The sequence below is a fragment of the Rhinolophus ferrumequinum genome, chromosome 5, assembly GCF_004115265.2.
Source record: "Rhinolophus ferrumequinum isolate MPI-CBG mRhiFer1 chromosome 5, mRhiFer1_v1.p, whole genome shotgun sequence".
NCBI classification, from domain to species: Eukaryota; Metazoa; Chordata; class Mammalia; order Chiroptera; family Rhinolophidae; genus Rhinolophus; species Rhinolophus ferrumequinum.
This window is the reverse complement of record NC_046288.1, coordinates 8,756,579-8,775,042: the sequence shown is the minus strand read 5'-3', so window position 1 is coordinate 8,775,042 and position 18,464 is coordinate 8,756,579. Positions and strand designations below refer to the sequence as shown.

Sequence of the window (18,464 nt, the reverse complement as noted above, 5' to 3'; positions counted from 1 at the left end):
ATTTAATGTACGTTGGGAAACATGAAAAATGGGTAACTTTTCCAGTATAAAACGATGCATCTAGATACCACAGTCGTGTTTTATGCCGCTGTCTCCTTTCAAAACAAGCATGTTATATTTGAAAATTCTAATTTGACTCTTAATCAGTAGTGATATACTCGTAAGACATGTCCTTCATTGCTGTAGAGAGTACCTTCCCTCGGTCTGAGTTAGAGGCTGCTTTCTGTGATGCAGAACAGGGTCTTTGGTTTCTGTCTCTCCAGCATCAACAGTAGTGTTTGGTTTTCAGGTCATGCTTGTTGAATGAATTGCGACTGAGTCATTCCTGTCATTCCTGTGCTTGGGTTAAGCACACTTTTTAAAAAAGATACATAAGGGCTACGTGCTTGATGAGAGTGGACCTTTTCCCATTTAGGGTCCTAAAAAGGACATAACTATCATAAAGTATCCTTTGTTAGTGGTAAAAGTGAAAGATATATAACTTAGTTTTTTATATACCTATATAGCACTTCCTCCGACGATAATAATCACCAATTATCAAAAGTAGTTATTTTACTTCAGTATTTTTGGTATTGTGTTACCCTTGCCTCGCCTCTTTATACCTGAAATACAGAGTATGTACTTCTAACTGGGGATTTAGTTCAAGAAGTTCGATTAAAGAAAATATTAATCAGCACACAGAGCTTTAAGATGTATTTAATTTGGCAAATCTGATTCCTCCCACGCAGTGGAGATCACTGAGGATATGTGACTTTATCATTCAAGATCTCACTATATAAATTCACCCTTGGTGATGACCAAAGCCTATGTTAGTCATGTTTATAACTTTATATTTTATTTTCCAAAGATTATGTGGGGTTAAAAAACAAAACGCTTTCTCCTTTTATAGAGAGCAGGATGATAATTAGTAAGGGAGCCATGCCAACACGTCATCTTGGCACCTGATGCAATAAAGAAACCAGCAAAGATATCAAATGATCTTACTGCCACCATACTGCTTATTACCTGTAAGATAAGGAATCGGTCTCCTTGAGATAATAAGCCTCTTAGAGAGTGAGACAAGTAGGTCAGAGACAACTCAGATTGGAACGAGCCTAAGTTTTATCAGGGCTCACTGTGCTTCAGGGAGGGCTACCTGTGACATAGAGGTCAAGGAGACTTTCATAGGTTGCTTCTACTGTGAAACATTTCTCATCTTATAGCTATAACATTTCTCTGTATTTATATTGACCATGATAGATAACTTTTTTTTCTTTGAAGGTTTGGGGCATACAAGAACTTTGCTGTTTTGTTAGTATTCTCTCATCTTGGTTGAGAAGAAGGTTATAAGTCTGTCAAGGTCAGGACCCATTGCTCTCCCTTGCTGAGTTTTTAGAAATGTTGATTGAAACGGACTGTAACTGTATTAAATCTGCAGAAAGAAACAATCCCAAAGGCCTCATCACAACTCCTGGAAATTTCTGTGTAAACTAGACTTTTGCTATTTTAGCTAATTCTGACCTTAGCTGAGAAGGTCTGCTTGTATTGGCTGTCAAGTCATTGGTACACATAGCTTTGGTCTATATACTCAGGCAGTGGGACTTCCCAATAACAGGAATGATACCTAATTAACTGTTCACTTTTAATTTCAACTTTATGTATTGCAATAAAGTTACTTAACAGAGAGTATTGGTTCTCAAAGTGTGTTCCCAGGACTAGCAGCGTGAGCACTACCTAGAAACTTGTTAGAAATGCAGATTCTTACAGCGTAGAGAACATAGTCAATAATGTTGCAACAACTATGTATAGTACCAGGTGGGTATTAAGCTAATCAGGGGAATCACTGCATAAATTATATAAACGTCTAACCTCTACGCTGTACACGTAAAATTAATATAAAGTAATACTGAATGTCAACTAACTGAAAAAAAATTTTTTTAAAAAGGAAAGAAATACAGATTCTTGAGACCCACCCCAGACCTCCTTACTCAGAAACTCGGAGGTGTGGCTCAGGACGTTCCGATGCATGCTGGAATTTGACAGCCACAAACAGCATCTTGAAATGACCATACATAAGAATGTTTTTCTGTTTTAGACAAGTGAGCTCATACGTATATTTGAAGTTGTTTGTTGGCTGGTGATGACCTCAGAAATTTTTGAATACTAACTGGGTCCAAGGGAATTCATTACCCTGTATTTACCTTTGATAATCTGCCCTGCTACAAATTTTCCATTAAGCATTCATTAAGGAAAACAGGTTTTGAGAAGTGCCTGCTTTTCAAGTACATTTGTGTACAAGAAGGAACATAGTATGATATGTTGTTTTAGGACACTCTGTTATTGAAGGATATCTTCTAGAAAATATATCTTCTAGAAAAAATGTAATTAGAAATAATCTGGTTTTAAACAATCATATTTGATTATTTTAAATTTTGTATATAAACAAAATTGTATACTTGTAAAGGCATGACTTTGGAGTCAAAACTTGCGTGCCTTGAGTTGCAAAATGTCTTTGACCTTTTGTTTCTCACTCTGAAACTTGGAAGTGACACTTCATACCAAGTTGTGAAGATTACATTAAATGACCTATGTGAAGTGTATTTTGTAAGCGGTAATTATTATAGAAGTGTTAGTACTTATTTTCTAAGCAATGCTTGGTTTATGTTTCTTTATTTCTGACCTTAATTGATTTTATGCCTAAATTGATAGCTTGTAGATTTTAGGACTTTAATTATGGGTTTTTTTTCAGCTTCTGTGAGTGGCTACTAATTACAACTTCTTCCTTCAAAACCTTGAAAGTCAGTTTTTAAAAATTATAAATCAATACATGTTCATTGTAACAAAGTGAATTGCCTATTCCCTGTTTATTCCCACCGTGAGATAACCAATATTCATAGCCTCATGTGAATTACCCTCTACTTTTATCCATGTCTTAGCAAATGTATGTAAACATACCTCCAAGGCCTTTTGTGTTATTAAGTGAATAAGCCACAGCCAAGCCAATTACAGATTTAACAATGCAATAAGAAACAGGCCTAGACCTGTGACACTGTAGTACAGCAAGACAGTCCTTGCTTACTAATCGGTGGACCCTTGTTTGCTGAGGAGCCCCTCTTCTAGCCTAAGAATTTGAAGAAGCAGGGGATCTTGTGATCTGGCTGGGTCCTCATTCGTCACAACTGACAAAACTACTAAATGGTCATAACTTCTTGAGGAGCGGGGGAGGTGATGGAAGCGGGGGAGGATTTGCGTGTATCCTCGATCTTGTGCGTGGCTTTGCAAATCTTGTTTACCGGTTAGGTAGTAAACCAAAGTGAAACTTAAACTGTGTCCAAGCTGTCACTCTCGCAATTCTTTTAACCCAGATCAGTCATTGTGGTCTGTTCCTCATTCATTTTTACAAAAGTTGGATCATTATATTTATATTGCTCTGTCATTTGCACTTTGTTTTGTTTGCTTACAATACATAATGGTCATTAGTCCAGGTCAATGTATGGAGATATGTCATTTTTAGTAGATGCATAATATTTCATAATATGGATATATTACAATATAGTCAGCTATTCTCCAACTGAAGGATTTCTGTGATATTTCTATGCATTCTTGTACATATACCCTCATCTATAGGTAAGACTCCCCAATGTGGAATTGCTGTGTTAATAGTTATATGTATTTTTAATGTTAATAAATACTGTTAATTTTTTTTTTTGGTGGGGGAAAGGTTGTAGCAATTCACAGAAGGTTTGTTTCTTCCCATCCTCGCCAACACTGACTATAATTAATCATTTGGATTTTATCAGTAGAATGGGTAAAAGCGGCATCTTCATGATAGCTTTTAATTTGCAACTCTCTAGGACTAGATCGGTTGAGTGTCCCTTCCTTTTTCTGGCCCTTTGAATTTCCTCTCCTGAGAATTGCTTATTCATATTCTTTCCCCAATATTATTGGGCTCTTTATTTTTCTTAATAAATTTGTATGAACGCTTTGGATCATAGAAATATTAAGAGTTTGCCAGTCATTATGTACTGCAATTGTCTCTCAATTTTATTTATGACTGTTGCTATGTGAGATAGATGATAGGTAAATAAATTGTTGAATTATTTGTGTTTTCTAACCTCTCTTGCTTAGGAAAGTTTTGCTCAGGTAACAATAACAAAAATATTATTCTAAATCTAATAGTAAGTTTACTCTAATTTTTGCATTTAAGTTTTTAATCTAGCTAGAGATTTGTTTTTAATTAAGAATTAATTAAATTTTAAAATTCATTAAAATATTTTAATAGAAAATCTCTTTTTAATGTGGTATAAAGTAAGGATTTAGCATTCTTGTTTTCAAGATGGATGACCATTTATTCCTGAGTTATTAAACAAATTACCATTTTCCCACCGAATTGTGATTCCGCTTTTGCCATACGAGTGTATTATCTTCCTGTTTATACAAGGACCTGTTTTTGGGTCCTCTCCATTAGTCTTCCATCACCATAAACAAATGACCATAAATTTAATGGGCAAAAACAACCCCAATTTATTAGTATAGAGTTCTGTAGGTCAGAAGTCTAGGTACAGTGTGACTGGGTTCTTTGTTCAGGTTCTCAAAGGTTAAAATTTAGATGTCATCCAGGCTGAGTTCTTATCTGAAAAATCTGGGAAGAATCCACTTCCAACCTTATTCAGGTCATTGACAGAATTCGTAGCTTGTGGTTGTAGGGCCTACATCTTAGTTTCCTTGCTGACTGTCAGTCAGAGACCACGCTCAACCCCTAGAAACCACCAACAATCATTCGTTTGAGTTCTATTTAATGTGCTAAATTGTACTGAGTTTTCATATTCAATATTCATAAGAGAAATTGGTTTATATTATTCTTGTGGCAAGCCAAGAAATTTACACATACATATTTTTAGTACACGTAGATATTTCTATGATGGTGGTAAATGATTACTTGCAATGAAACTTTTTTTTTTGCTAGCACTTAGTTGCCTTGCCATGAAATAGTATTGCAAGTTGGGTGTATATAGCCTTTGGTTTGTATTAATCTCATTCCCAATCTCTCTCTGCCAGTGTTAACATGTATTAAGAATCTTTATCTTTAGGTTCTGTGGTCAGATTAATTAGCTTTTAAATTCTCGATAAAATGCTGATATCAGTTAATTAAAGCAAGGTGTCCATAGTCAGGTCTTTGAACAGTGTGTTTCTTGGTAATGTTGGGCTTCAGGGTGCCACGCTCAGGCCAGAAGCATGCAGGCATTTTCATAGAGTTAATCTTTAATGGCATTTTTCCATCACTCACCAGCAGGAAGTGTATTGTAATCCAAATTTGCATGTAGTAGTAGTTCGTTCTTCAACTAAAAATGAAGTTAAGAATGGAGACTTTCATTAAAACCTAGGTAACCTATAGATTTTTTTCTTTTTCAATGAAATAGTAAATCTTCTCCCTACTTTTAAGGATAGCAGCTCACTCAGAAGTAGAATATGTAGACCTGAGATGTTCTTTCTGGTTCTAAGTAATGGTAAATGAACTTTAAAACACTTGGTTCTTTTTATGTTTAAAAAAAATAAAATGTTAGTTCTCAAGGCAGGGTTCCAGGTAGTGGCATAGTGTCAGGTCAAATAAAGCATGGAACCATTTTGTTTAGTATCAGAAAACCATGACAATTCAGGTCTTTGAGGAGTGGGCTAAATTTTAGAATTGTAAATTATGTTCTTGAAAAATCCTAAAAATGCTTCACACTAAGTTGTTCCTTAGAGCTTTTGTCTGCTAGGTTGCTCTACTTACTCCGGGGAACAGTGTAGAGAGGGTATTACTATCCTCAGCTAGTTGTTTGCCTAGCACACTCTACAATTAAAGAGGAAGTATGGGAAGAGGAAACAAAAACACTCCGTTTCCTCTTTCATTGCTCAGCCTGATTTTCCTTCCATTTGAAGTGGGAGTAAAAGATCTAAGTTTGAGAAAACAGAAGTAGAGTAGTCCCTCCTTATCTATGGGACATACGTTCCAAGACCCCCAGTGCATGCCTGAAACCACAGATAGTACCAAACCCTATATAGACTATGTTGTTGATCATCTAACTTTGGCCGAGCGTTGGACTCCGTGGAATCTGGAATTAGATAGGTTCCCTGACTTTGAAGAGTGAAGCTACGTGAAGCACACTGTACCAAGTGCAGTGATGCAGCACACTCAGGGTTAATGCGAACAGAGCAGGGAATGACTCACTGTATCTCCTGTGTGGATCCTTCTCAATCTCCCCCACTCCAAGGTCAAGCTAACACAGTCTAGCTGGTATGGTAAGTGAGTGACATGATTGACCAGTCCTCAAGAAAGAGAGGGCAGGCAGCATTTCTAAAGGTGCAGGGAATAGGCTATGCTTTGCGACCTCCCTGATGCGTCACATGAGTACTAATTAAATTGCACATGTATGGGCCCCAATCTAGCTCCTCTGAATCAATCTCCAGGGGAGAGGCCTAGGGCACTGTGATTACCAGGGGCCCCAGGGGAGTTTGGGAAACACCAGACAAGTCGAATATAGTTTGTTCACGAACAGAATTGGAATGGATTTTGGGGAAGATGGTTGAGGATGAGATCAGGTGGTAGTAGGTCATTTTGTCATGCCTGTCTTTCCTGACTGTTTGGTGTTCTGTTTGTATCCTATTTAATGCTGGTTACTTCTCTGGTATCAGCAGATACACAGTATCTATTTACTGAGACTTGGACAACTTTATTTAATTTGAAAGCAATGTATTGAAAGTTTGGACCTCAGACCAATTTACTGGGTTTCTAACCTTACTTATTTATGACCTAAGAAACAGGTAAAGAGGAGAGTGGGGAATAGAACGAGCATTGTGGCTGTGACTCTTCATGGTGTCTTCTTTTATTGATTAGCAAGCTGAGGTGCAGAGGTTAATTACATAGGTCACATGGCTAATAAGTGATGCAACTGATAGTCGAGCCTTGGTCTACAGAGCAGGAGGAATGCGATTTGTCAGTGGAGAGCACGGTGCTCATTCACTCAGTTAAAATAGGTGACATAGAAAATGTACAGTTCAGGTGGGGGCTACAGTGAAAAAGCTTCTGACATTTGTTACCGTGTGAAAAGTGTGCCCAATATTCTGTTTTTGTTTTCTTTTTAAGAGAAGCTAATTATCAATATTTTGTGTGAATTTATCTCCATTTTAAAATGTCCTGTATTCAAAAAAAAAAAAAAGTAAAACAGTATGTTTTCCAATACCATAATGAAAAATATATCATTAGATAGAATTTTGCTTAAGGGCAAGTTTGGTTTGCGGCCTCTAGATGAAATAACTTCTAAAATCTAAGCTTTAAAATATCATGACTCTTGCTGATTCTTGATGAGGTGTGACTTACTCTGATTTCCTTTCCTTTCATATCTTAAAGAAATTTTCCTGAATATTTATATGAAATATTATTAATAATAGAACCTTCTCTAAGTAGTAATACACTTTTAACCTTATTGACGTAGATGGGGAAAGAATAAAAGGCTATTTGCTCCAGGCTGTGGTGGGTAAAGTATTACCTTCCCCTGAGCCTTCTAGTCCCACTTCTGTCTTTTAGCACCTTCCTACCATGAAAGGAGTTGAAAGTGTATTTGTCCTTTCAACCATTATGGAGCCATATGTAATCAGTGTCCTTCCAAAGTGTGAATAGCAACATACAGAGGGTGCCAAAAAAAATGTATACACATTTTAAGATCACATCTCTTAAAATGTGTATACATTTTTTTATTATCCCGGGTATTAGTGGACCTTGGAACCAATTCAGTGCATCTTGACCAGTATTATGAGAGAGAGAGAGAGAGAGAGAGAGAGAAGGGAATGAGAATACAGTAGAATAGAAAATGCATGCATTGAAAGTAATAACGGTAAGAATTGTTTTGTAGGACTTTTTCTTCATATATATATTTATAATATATATATACATATATATATTATAAATATATATATATATATATAAAACAGTTAACAAATTTTGAAAGCACTGAGCTAGAGTGACAAAGTAGATCCTTGGTCATTCCTGTTCAATGTAAGATGGTTTAAATTCTAAGATAGAAATTAGAAAGAATTTTTACCACATGTTAATTACTCCTACACCTGCTCTTTTTTTCTTCTATCTCTTGAAAATGCTAACAACCGTATTTTCCCGAAAATAAGACCTAGCTAGACAATCAGCTCGAATGCGTCTTTTGGAGCCAAAATTATAAAACCCAGTCTTATTTTACTATAATATAAGGCCTGGTCTTATATGATATAGTATAAGACTGTGTCTTATATTAATTTTTGCTCCAAAAGACACATTCGAGCTGATTGTCCGGTTAGGTCTTGGTATCGGGAAACATGGAACTTTTCTCTTGTGAAGATTAGTCCTTTCATCCAGTAATCACTTTTCAGGAAGAGTAGCAGTGCTGAAGGGAGGGTCATTACAAGATAAGAAGCACCAGGCCTCGGAAAGTAGGACAGAGACTGGGTGGCTGAGGGAGGGCAGTGAGCCTGGGAAAGGAAGAAGGCAATAGAGTGAGTAAATAGAGCATCTAATGTGAATTTAAGGACTTTGAAAAAGTACCGAGGAAGGTGAGCCTAGGAATTCTTTGGCAATGAAATGTTTTCCAGTCATAGATTTGTCTCTTCGGAACTGAGTGAATGGGAAAAGAAATAAGGTTCTTGAGTAGGTATGTGGAATGAAAAGCTGATTGTTTTTGTAAACTAGTAAGTATTTTTGCTAGTGTGAGGTTATTAGTTAGATATACCACAAATTACCAGAAGTTACCACTACCCACGTGTCATATTTGTTTAATTACTTCTAAGTTTGTATTCTGAAGAATTTGCCTTTTGAAATTTAAAACTCTTAGTAGAATCTAGATTGTTGTATGAGACTGTGTGGACACTAGAGGGATACACATTCCTCTGTCTTAACAATTTACTGTAAGTCCTCACTCATCATCATTGGTAGGTTCTATGACTTGAAGCAAAAGGACATAATGAAACTACTTTTACCATAGGCTGATTGATATAAACAAGAATTAAGTTCCTATGGCATCTCATCAATGTTGTAACAAAATGATGTTGAACTAAATGTTATTCAAGGACCTGCTGTAATTACAAATGAAAATTTCTCTTTTAACGTTTCCAGAAATAATGTAAAGTTGTACTGATTTCAACCTTCTAAAAAAATTTTGAGGTTTGCCATAGTTGTCACCTGATGTACATGGGGTAAAATGCATGAAAAGCACTTAGTGTTTATATTATTTTATTTTATCTGATGATTTATTGAGAAAGCACTGTCTTATATCCTTATTCTGGGGGAAATTTATGGATATGTTATGTATAAATTACTTTAGTAACTCAAGCTGTCATCCCTAGTTATAGGTTAAGCCTTGCAGGACATTTGGTCTTGTCCAAAACATCCACTGAGACATTTGTGCCACACCAAAGGTCCTTGATATTTGCTTCTGTCCAAGACACCCATTGAGACATGTGATCCATGCCAAAATGGCCTTGATAGTATTTTTTTTATGTATTCAACCTGTAAACCAAAAGTAAAGATTAGGTTGGTACAAAAGTATCGTGGTTTTTGCAATTATTTTTAACCTTTTAAACCGCAATTACTTTTGCACCAACCTCATAAATATTATGGGCTATTTGAATCCAGGGACGTTTTCTAAATGTGTACGTTTTTGACAGGACCACATGTCAAGGACCATTTAGCTGGGATGAAATATGCTTATAGATGTTTTTGATAAGATGAAATTTCAAGGATCTTCTGGCATGGACTCAATGTCTCCATGGACATTTTGGGCACAACCAAATGTCCGCTAATCTAGGTTAAGAAGCTGTCATTTCTTTTTATACTGAAGCAAAATCAGGCTTTGCAAATTAGTTTAGAGGTAGACTTTTTAAAAATTATGTTGAAAGGATAGACTTGTTTGGGCCAGTTACTGTTCATTGATTTAGCTCTCTATGAACAAATATTTTAGAAGGGATAGAACTTTTTTTCTTGTTTTCATTACTAGTACAAAACTGGTAAGACTGACTTTACGGGTATGTTCTCATTGGTAGTAGAGGCGTAGAGGCTGTATAGCGGATCCAATACACAGTCACAGTACACGCGTTTGGAGGCTCTTGCATTCTTCCCATTAAAAGTGACTTGATGCTCTTATTTGTTTTTATTCTTTTGTTTTTAGATAACACAGTTTTTAAAGATCTGATGGATTTTCAGAAGATTATTATTTGTGATTCACCTTATTTCCTGTAAATGCAGAGAGAAAGTGATGATGCATAAATGTCATCTCTTGGATTGCTTAAGGACCCCATGTATCATAAACAAGTGTGTTAGCAAGAATGGGTTATTAAAAACATTGACTCACTAAAAGTACTAGAAGACAATTGGGCCAGATTTTCCAGCACTGCTAGGTAATGATTTATGTATCCATGAAACCTGGATACAATTTTGAGGTCCTTAGGGGGGAACTATTAATTTCTGGTACTAGTATAATACTTTAGAGAAAAGAATCAATAGTCATGTTATATATTTAGAATGAAGCTTAGGAAGGAAGCAAGCTTAAATAATTTGCCCAAACTACCTTAGTGCTTTGAACACTCTTTTGCTCCTGGGGTTACATTTATATATTTACCTGCCTATCATGTTGCCTAGACATAAGCTTCTGGAAAAGAGGAGCTAGGTCTCAATCATCTCTGTGTTTCTAGCCAGCACATAGCCTTGTTTTTCTCCTTATGAAAACATGGGCCACCTGAATCAGTTTCATTTGGGGAGTTCTGTTAATTCAGATTATCAGGGCACACTCACAGATTTTCTAACTGAGCATCTCCAGAGGTGAGCTCCAATCTAAGATGGTAGGTACAAGCAATGGCATTGATAAAGCAAGGATAGAAACCAAGGCCTTCAGACCTCGCCCTCCATACACTTGCTGATGTGCTTTTTACCTACTGGATGAACTTTTATTGGGCACCTACTAAGTGTCAGCTACTCTGGATGTGAAAATAAATGAGGCACATGAACAGTTAAAAGCAAAAATTGTTGAGTTAGATTTAGTTTGAATCAACCTTACCTACTTACTAACCATATAAACTTCTGCAAATTACTTTCAACTTCTCTAAGCCTCTTTTGTAAAATAGAAATATACCTCACATCTAGAAATGTTTCTATTTTTGAAAAATAGAAATGTATCAGATTGATGTTCGTAGTAAGATAATGCATGTAAAGTGCTTTGCAAAATGCTTGAAATACAGTGCCCTCTTACTGTTAGGGTTTTTACCCCCCTTTTTAAAATCAATGAGCTCACATTCCAGGCAGGGCTGAATTTCTTGGAAAATAAGAAAAACTTGGAAATAAGGAAAATAAGAAAGATAGTATAAGAGTTAGATTTTGTTTTATAACAAACCACCCCAAAGCTTGGTGATGTAACTTTTACTGACTCACAATTTGGTGGGTTGGCAATTTGGGCTGAGCTGTTGAGACAGTTTATCTCGGTTCTAGATTGTGTCATCTGGGCACACTCATATGTTGGTGGTCAGCTGGCAGGCAGTGGCCTCTCCCACATATTGACATGAGCCAAGGTGGTGAGTGGGTCATGTGTACTCATCCTGGGCTCAGGCACATGGCAGTGGCCACACGGTTCTCCAGGGGAGTGTGAGTCCCACAAGCAATCACTGCTCAAGCCTCTGCTTGTGTCATGGTTACCAGGATTTCATTATCCAAAGCAAGGCACGTGGTCAAGTCCAGATTCAATGGGTAGAGAAAGACTCCACTGCTAGATGGGTGAAGGGATGTGCTTACAGGAAAGGAAAGAACTTACGTCCATTTTTGGTAATCTGCCCGGAAGGGGTTTTATGGACTGCTTACTCTCTGTCACGCTTTATGCTGGGTGATTTACATGGTATTAATTTACTCCTCACCATTTTCCTGATGTGTGTGGCATTCCCATGTCAAAGATGAGAAAACTGATTAGATAAATTAAGAGACTTGTACATATTTGTCCCAAATTGCTTCAAGTTATTATGGAATGGCCTTGTAGCTGCTGTCTCTTGTTGCTTGAATGACCAGGTGATCAATCAGCCCATGAGGCAGAAGGTGTATCCTTTATTGAATAAAAATTTTTGGTTAAACTGGAGTTCCAAATTCCAGTTTTTACTTTCCCATTTATACTGTGAGCCGTTGGGTCATATACCGGGGTGCCAAAAAAATATATATACATCACCTGTATTCATCTTTTGTTATTGGTATATATTGAGTATTGTAATTTTAATAGTCTTCTTCCTTTATGAAAGTGTGTATACGTGTTTTGGCACCCTCTGTATTTATTTGTTATAGAAAAACATTTTAAATTGTACTATCCTATTTTTTAAGATTTTCCAGAAAGTTTTAAGTAGGTTTGTTTGTTTTGCCAGAGTACCTACATAACCTGGATCTTACCGCGTTTTGGACATGACTGAGCCCCTTCAATGGGCCAGGTATCACTGGCAGAGGCTGATGGGCGGTACAAACAGGACCGATGACGACAGGCCGTACAACTATTCCTCTCTACTTACCTGCGGAGCCAAGTCCTCTCAGACCCCCAGACTGGCAGGAAAGCACCGGGTTGTTGTTCCCCACCTCCAGCCCTTCAAGGAAGAGTATGAAAAGTTCTCTGGAACCTACGTGAATAACCGAATACGAACGACAAAGTACACGCTTCTGAATTTTGTGCCAAGAAATTTATTTGAACAATTTCACAGGTACTTTTGCTTTTTGTAGAAAACTCTTAGGTTTTGTTTTGTTTTGTTATTTCAGTTTGATATATAAGGTTTTTCATAACATTGTATGTGACCTAAGCCTACGACTTGTGACATAATTTATATTTGACAACCCTAGTAGAGTCTGTTGTGGAATGATGACCCCTTACGTTTATAATTGGTAAGATGCTTTCTCTTGACCAGAGAAGATATTATTATCCTCATATATGAGGAAACTAAGTTTGGCACTGGTTTAACCAGTGCCTTTCCAGTGATAAGTAGCAACCAGGGGCTATAACCTTGAGTTTTCTCACTCTTGCTTTTGTGTTGTTTCCACACTGCATTTTAATTTTAGCTTTTTCTTACTTAATAATATGGAGAAATGGAGCTCTGAAGCAAACGTAGGTGTAAGATATTATTAGGTGAAACAACAATGTAATTCGATGTAACTTGTTTTTTATTGACGCACTCTCATGAGTTTAGGCACTGAAGGAAATACAAGTCTAAAGGGTGCACCTTTCTTGTGGACTTTACTGTTTGGCAAGGGGAATAAGATGCGTATACAAACAATGAAAAGATATAGGGGATGTGATAAGTGTTATAAAGTGCTGCCAAGTAGGATAGAAGCCTCAAAAAGAGAAATAATACTGATATAGCTAGAACAATAGAAGGGGACATAGCATTTGAACTTCATTATGGAGAGTCAGTGAGATTTTCCAGGCAGAGGTGTCATTTCAGATGGAGGAAGGAATATGAGTAAAGCCCAGAAGGTTTGTTTGAGGTCTTTTGTGCTCATATTATGGGAGGCAAATTGAAGGCAGAGAGGACATGTAGGAAGATATTGTATATGTCCTGGTGAGTTTTAATGGAGACCTGAACTTTTATCAATATGGGAATGAAAAGAGGATAATCTATCACAGATAGTATGGATTAGATATGGGGAATTAAGTGAAAACGTGTGTCCATGTTGAGCTGAGATGACCGGGAGGATTAACAGAAAAAGTAAAGACAGGAATAAAAAGAAGCTTGGCTAGAAGATTATTTTGTTTTTGTCAATGTGGAGTTTGAGACGCTAATGTGAGTACAGGGATTCTCAACAGTCATTATTCATTTTACATACATTCATTCTCATTATTCACTCTACATGTGTTCCATATGCATTTATTGCACAGTGGATATGTTTAAAGTATACATGTGAATTTGTTGAATTAGTGGCTTTAAATGCTACAGGTGTTTCTCTTTGTTAAGGAGTTTGCAATCTAGTGCACTTGATGGAATTAGAATCTAAAACTTGAAGAGTTCAGGGCCAGCGGTGTAGATTTGGATGCAGTCCACATGGAAATAATTGAAGCCAAAAAAGTACCAAAAAAGGTTAAGGAAGAAGTTTTCAGAGTAAAAGGAATTGGAGTTTAGGAAGAAAAAATGTGTTTAGATTATTTTGAAAAGTTTGATGGTTAACGGGAATAATATGTGATAAAAATTCAAGGGGGTATACAGCATTGAGATTTTGTTTGTTTCCTTTAAGGAAAGGGACCACTTGAATTTACCTTAGGGGCCAGTGGAGGAGTATTTAAATACAGAAGGTGCCAAAAAATGCATACACATTTTAAGAAAGGAAAACTCTTATAATTGTAATAATATATACCGATAACAAAAGAAGAAGAAAAGTCATGTTTGACTTCTGCAAGAGATGCTTTACAAGAGATGCTCAAAGTGGTTACCATCAGCATTCAGACACTTCTGATGACGGCGAACTACTGCTTGAGCAACACTGACCAAAGTGTCCATTTGTATACATTTTTTTGGCACACCCGGTGTATATGATAGAGGAATGAAGGAAGTTCCTGAAAAAGTGGTTCTGAATAGCATAAAAGCAGAAATAGAAGGGTTGGTCTTAAGGGTGAAAAACAAAAACAAAAACAAAAACAAAAACAAAAACAAACCTCAGGCTGAGTGTTGAGCCATGTTAGAATGTAATGTTTGGACATAGAGATTATCTTCTGAAGGCTAGAAAGTTGGGTTATTTAAAAATTTATTTTTATAATGCATTAACTATGAATTTCCTCTACATTTTTTTAACTTTTAAAAAGAGAATAGTATTTCCTATTATGCTTTATATCATGTTACACAATTCAAGAGTGTCAGACTCCAATATTTACTATTATGTATTTAATAAGTAATACCTCTCATTTATTAATGTATGCCTTAAGCTAGATGTCTACAGGAATAATGAATTTTTCATTCAGATTTGTTAGATTCTGCTAGTTCTCTATTCCGTAGCATCCAAAACCAACTAATAGGATTGTAGGACAACATCCTAAGGTAGTTTTTGCCTCTTTTGTTTAGGCTTTTATGTGATTTGTTAACACCTCCTGTGTGTGTTTGGGTTGCAGAGCCGCCAATTTATATTTCCTGTTTTTAGTCGTGCTGAACTGGGTGCCTTTGGTAGAAGCCTTCCAAAAGGAAATTACGATGCTGCCGCTGGTGGTGGTCCTTACAATTATCGCAATTAAAGATGGCTTGGAAGACTACCGAAAATATAAAATTGACAAGCAGATCAACAATTTAGTAACTAAAGTTTACAGTAGGTAAGTGAAACAGGAGCTGTGCTAGGGAACACACATATATCATTTAGAAATACGCAGACTGTTACTTTTCTTCCCCTTAGGCGTAACCAGGACCCTTTTTGTGGCGGTGTTTGTAACTAATACTTATCAAAGACCTCTAGTGAATTTAATTCAGAAGTCATAGGAAAACAGAAGCGTATGAGCCTTTGTTAACTCAGGAGTTGATAAAGCAAAAGTTTCTATAGTTTATGTGTAAGTGAAAGTGAAAGAATTAAATTAGAGACTAGATGAAGGAAAGCAAGCAGATAGTTTTTAATCCTAGATGTTACAGTTTGGGATTAGAAGACATTGGGATATGAAAAATATGAATGGATATGAAAAACAAAATGCAATATGAAAAAGAGAAGAAAAGAGCTACCTCTGGAGGAAAGGGATTTTGAAAAATGGAAAAGAGTATTCTTTTTTGGGCACAAAACTAGACGCTGATAAAACCCTTCCCATTGCACCAACAACAGAGGGCATTCATTATAGGAGGTCTTTTCAGAAGCATATTTGCTCTGTTGGAGACTTGTGCTTCCAATATTTATGAAATAGAAAGCCTACATAGCCAAGGATAAAGTTCGTTAAGGTGAGTTTTGAACTGTGCTACATATTATATGCCTACATTTATAAATTATATTATACCTGCAGTACTAGTGTCCAGAGACAACTGTTTATGACACTGTGGTGTATTCCTTTAAGTCCTGTGACATTATGTGTGTGTTTTACAAAATTGGGATTGTACTACATATATTGTTTTTATTCTGATTCTTTTAGCCTAATATTATACCACAAACACTTCCCATGTCTTTATCCTTCAAGAAAGTTTTTTTTTTTTCATTAAATACAGTTTATTAGCTTTTCCTTTATTATAAACATGAGGGAGAAAAACCACAGAAGTTGTAGCGTTCTTTTCAAAATAAAACTGCAATCAAGACTTGAATCTCCAAGCTCCAAACTCTCTAAACAATGTTTTTGGAGGTGGTAGATTGTAATTTTCTATACCATTCTTTATCACATGTATTTCTGTCCTTTAAAAATGCTGGAACTTGCAGCACTTAATATAATGTGAAGTCTTGCTATATTGAAAATATTCCTTGGCCCAGAAATGCTTTGTTTATAGACATAATTTCCAGGAATGCATTTGAGAAGGTAGGAGCAAGATTTCACATAGTTGAGAACACTCATTTTTTAAAATATTCCAGGTTTAGGTGACATATCACTAATCTCCCAAAAGAGTGACTATGTCATGCCCTGCCCTTTAAAGCCTGAGGTAAGGGTTCCTAAGGTTTGTATGTTTCCTCTTAAATGACAAGACTTCAGTGGACACCCACAGCCCAGTTAGCATGTAGGAGAAAAAAGCTGTCTCATATCACCCACTTCCATATCACCACCGTCAGGGGCCAATGCCTTTCCATTTATTACGTGCGAATTAACACTGCTCTTCCTTTACCAAATCTAGAAAAAAGAAACTGAGGCGATCCAAGCAGGTATACAACACAGCCCTGCAAAGAACTATTTTGAAAAGAGGGCATTTCTATGAAAATTCACAGTATCACTCTAAAGTTTGAGTGCAGTTTTAAGCTTTGACACTTGTAGAAGTATAAACGCAACACACTTAACGAAACATAACTGGAAAGTTCAACTGAACTTCTGCCAAATCTATTCAGCTCTGCAAATTCTAAATATTAAGCCCTCAATCCTACATGGACTGAAACAAACATTCTAAGTAGTAAACCTTTTTGTTTCAGCCCAATATGAATACATTAGCTGAAACAAAGAATTATACATATTAAACTTGTTGTTTCGGTCAATGTAAGGTCAAAAGCCCAATACTGAAGATTCACAAAACTCACCAAGCCTGAGAGGAACCGTGTTTCCCTGAAAATAAGACCTAGCCAGACCATCAGCTCTAATATGTCTTTTGGAGTAAAAATTCATATAAGACCCGGTCTTATTTTACTATAATATAAGATCCAGTATAATATAATATATAATATAATATAATATAATATAATATAATATAATATAATATAATATAATTTAATAATACCAGGTCTTATATTAATTTTTGCTCCAAAAGACGCATTAGACCTGATTGTCCAGCTAGGTCTTATTTTCGGGGAAACGTGGAATTTCCCCAAATCTTCCAATGGTGTTTTGTGAATCTGGTAGCATAGACCCTTCTGCAGTAGTGCGTGGAGAGTCCAAGCTCTCTGTATCAAAGCTGAAAATATGCTTCTGAAAAGACCTCCTTTTATGAATACCCTCTGTTGTCGGTGCAGTGGGAAGGGTTTTATCGGCCTCTAGATTTGTGCCCCAAAAATAATATTCTTTACCATTTTTCAGAATCCCTTTCCTCCATAGATAGCTCTTCATATTTCATTTTGTTTCTCATATCCATTCATATTGTTCAAATCCCATCCTCTTCTAATCCCAAACATATAGGATTACAAACTATCTGCTTGCTTTCCTTCTTCTGGTCTCCAATTTAATTCTTTCACTTTCATTTATACATAAGCTGCCCTGAACAAGAAAGTATTTTTAATATTAATAGCTGCATTGTCTGTCATATGACTCTCAGGTCATATTTCCCGTATTTATATAATTTTGAGAATTTATGCTTCAGTGAATATTCTTAGACAAAAGTTTTGAAGATCTATGATTATTTCACCATTAGAATTAGAAATGGTTTGTTCATATGGGGGTGGCCGGTCAGCTCAGTTGGTTAAAGCGTGGTGCTAATAACACCAAGGTTGCCGGTTCGATCCTCGCATGGGCCACTGTGAGCTGCGCCCTCCTTACAAAAAAAAAAAAAAAAAAAAAGGAAGGAAGGAAGAAATGGAATTACTAGATCAAAGAGGAGGAATATATTTAAGTCCTTATTTGTGTGGTGTTTATGAAAATGAATTACAAAGTTTATAATGTTAATTCTCTGGAGTTCCCTTTTATAAGAAATGTATCTATTTTTTTTTAAGGAGTCATCATTAGAACAGATTTGTGAACAGATTTTCTGAATCAAATATGTGAATTGCTACACAAACAAGTTTATGCGTCACATTTTTTCATTTCAGAAGTAGGAGGGTTTGTAGAATATTCTGGAGATAGTGAGTATAGTAACTTGGCCTGAGGGGAATAAAC

General features: G+C 36.2%; 1 protein-coding gene across 4 annotated transcripts in view; it reads left to right on the top strand.

The window, feature by feature from the left end:
* The window catches only part of ATP10D (ATPase phospholipid transporting 10D (putative)), a 99,503-nt gene that overhangs the window by 15,507 nt on the left and 65,532 nt on the right, over nt 1-18,464 (top strand). For 3 of the 4 annotated variants that reach the window (XM_033106595.1, XM_033106591.1, XM_033106592.1), the window contains exons 2-3: nt 12,394-12,720; nt 15,111-15,305. In XM_033106595.1, the coding sequence (XP_032962486.1) occupies nt 12,431-12,720; nt 15,111-15,305 (485 nt within the window). In that variant the 5' untranslated portion in view covers nt 12,394-12,430. Of the gene's footprint in view, nt 1-10,203; nt 10,399-12,393; nt 12,721-15,110; nt 15,306-18,464 lie in introns of those variants that run through there. The other variant, XM_033106593.1, reaches the window with a different exon arrangement.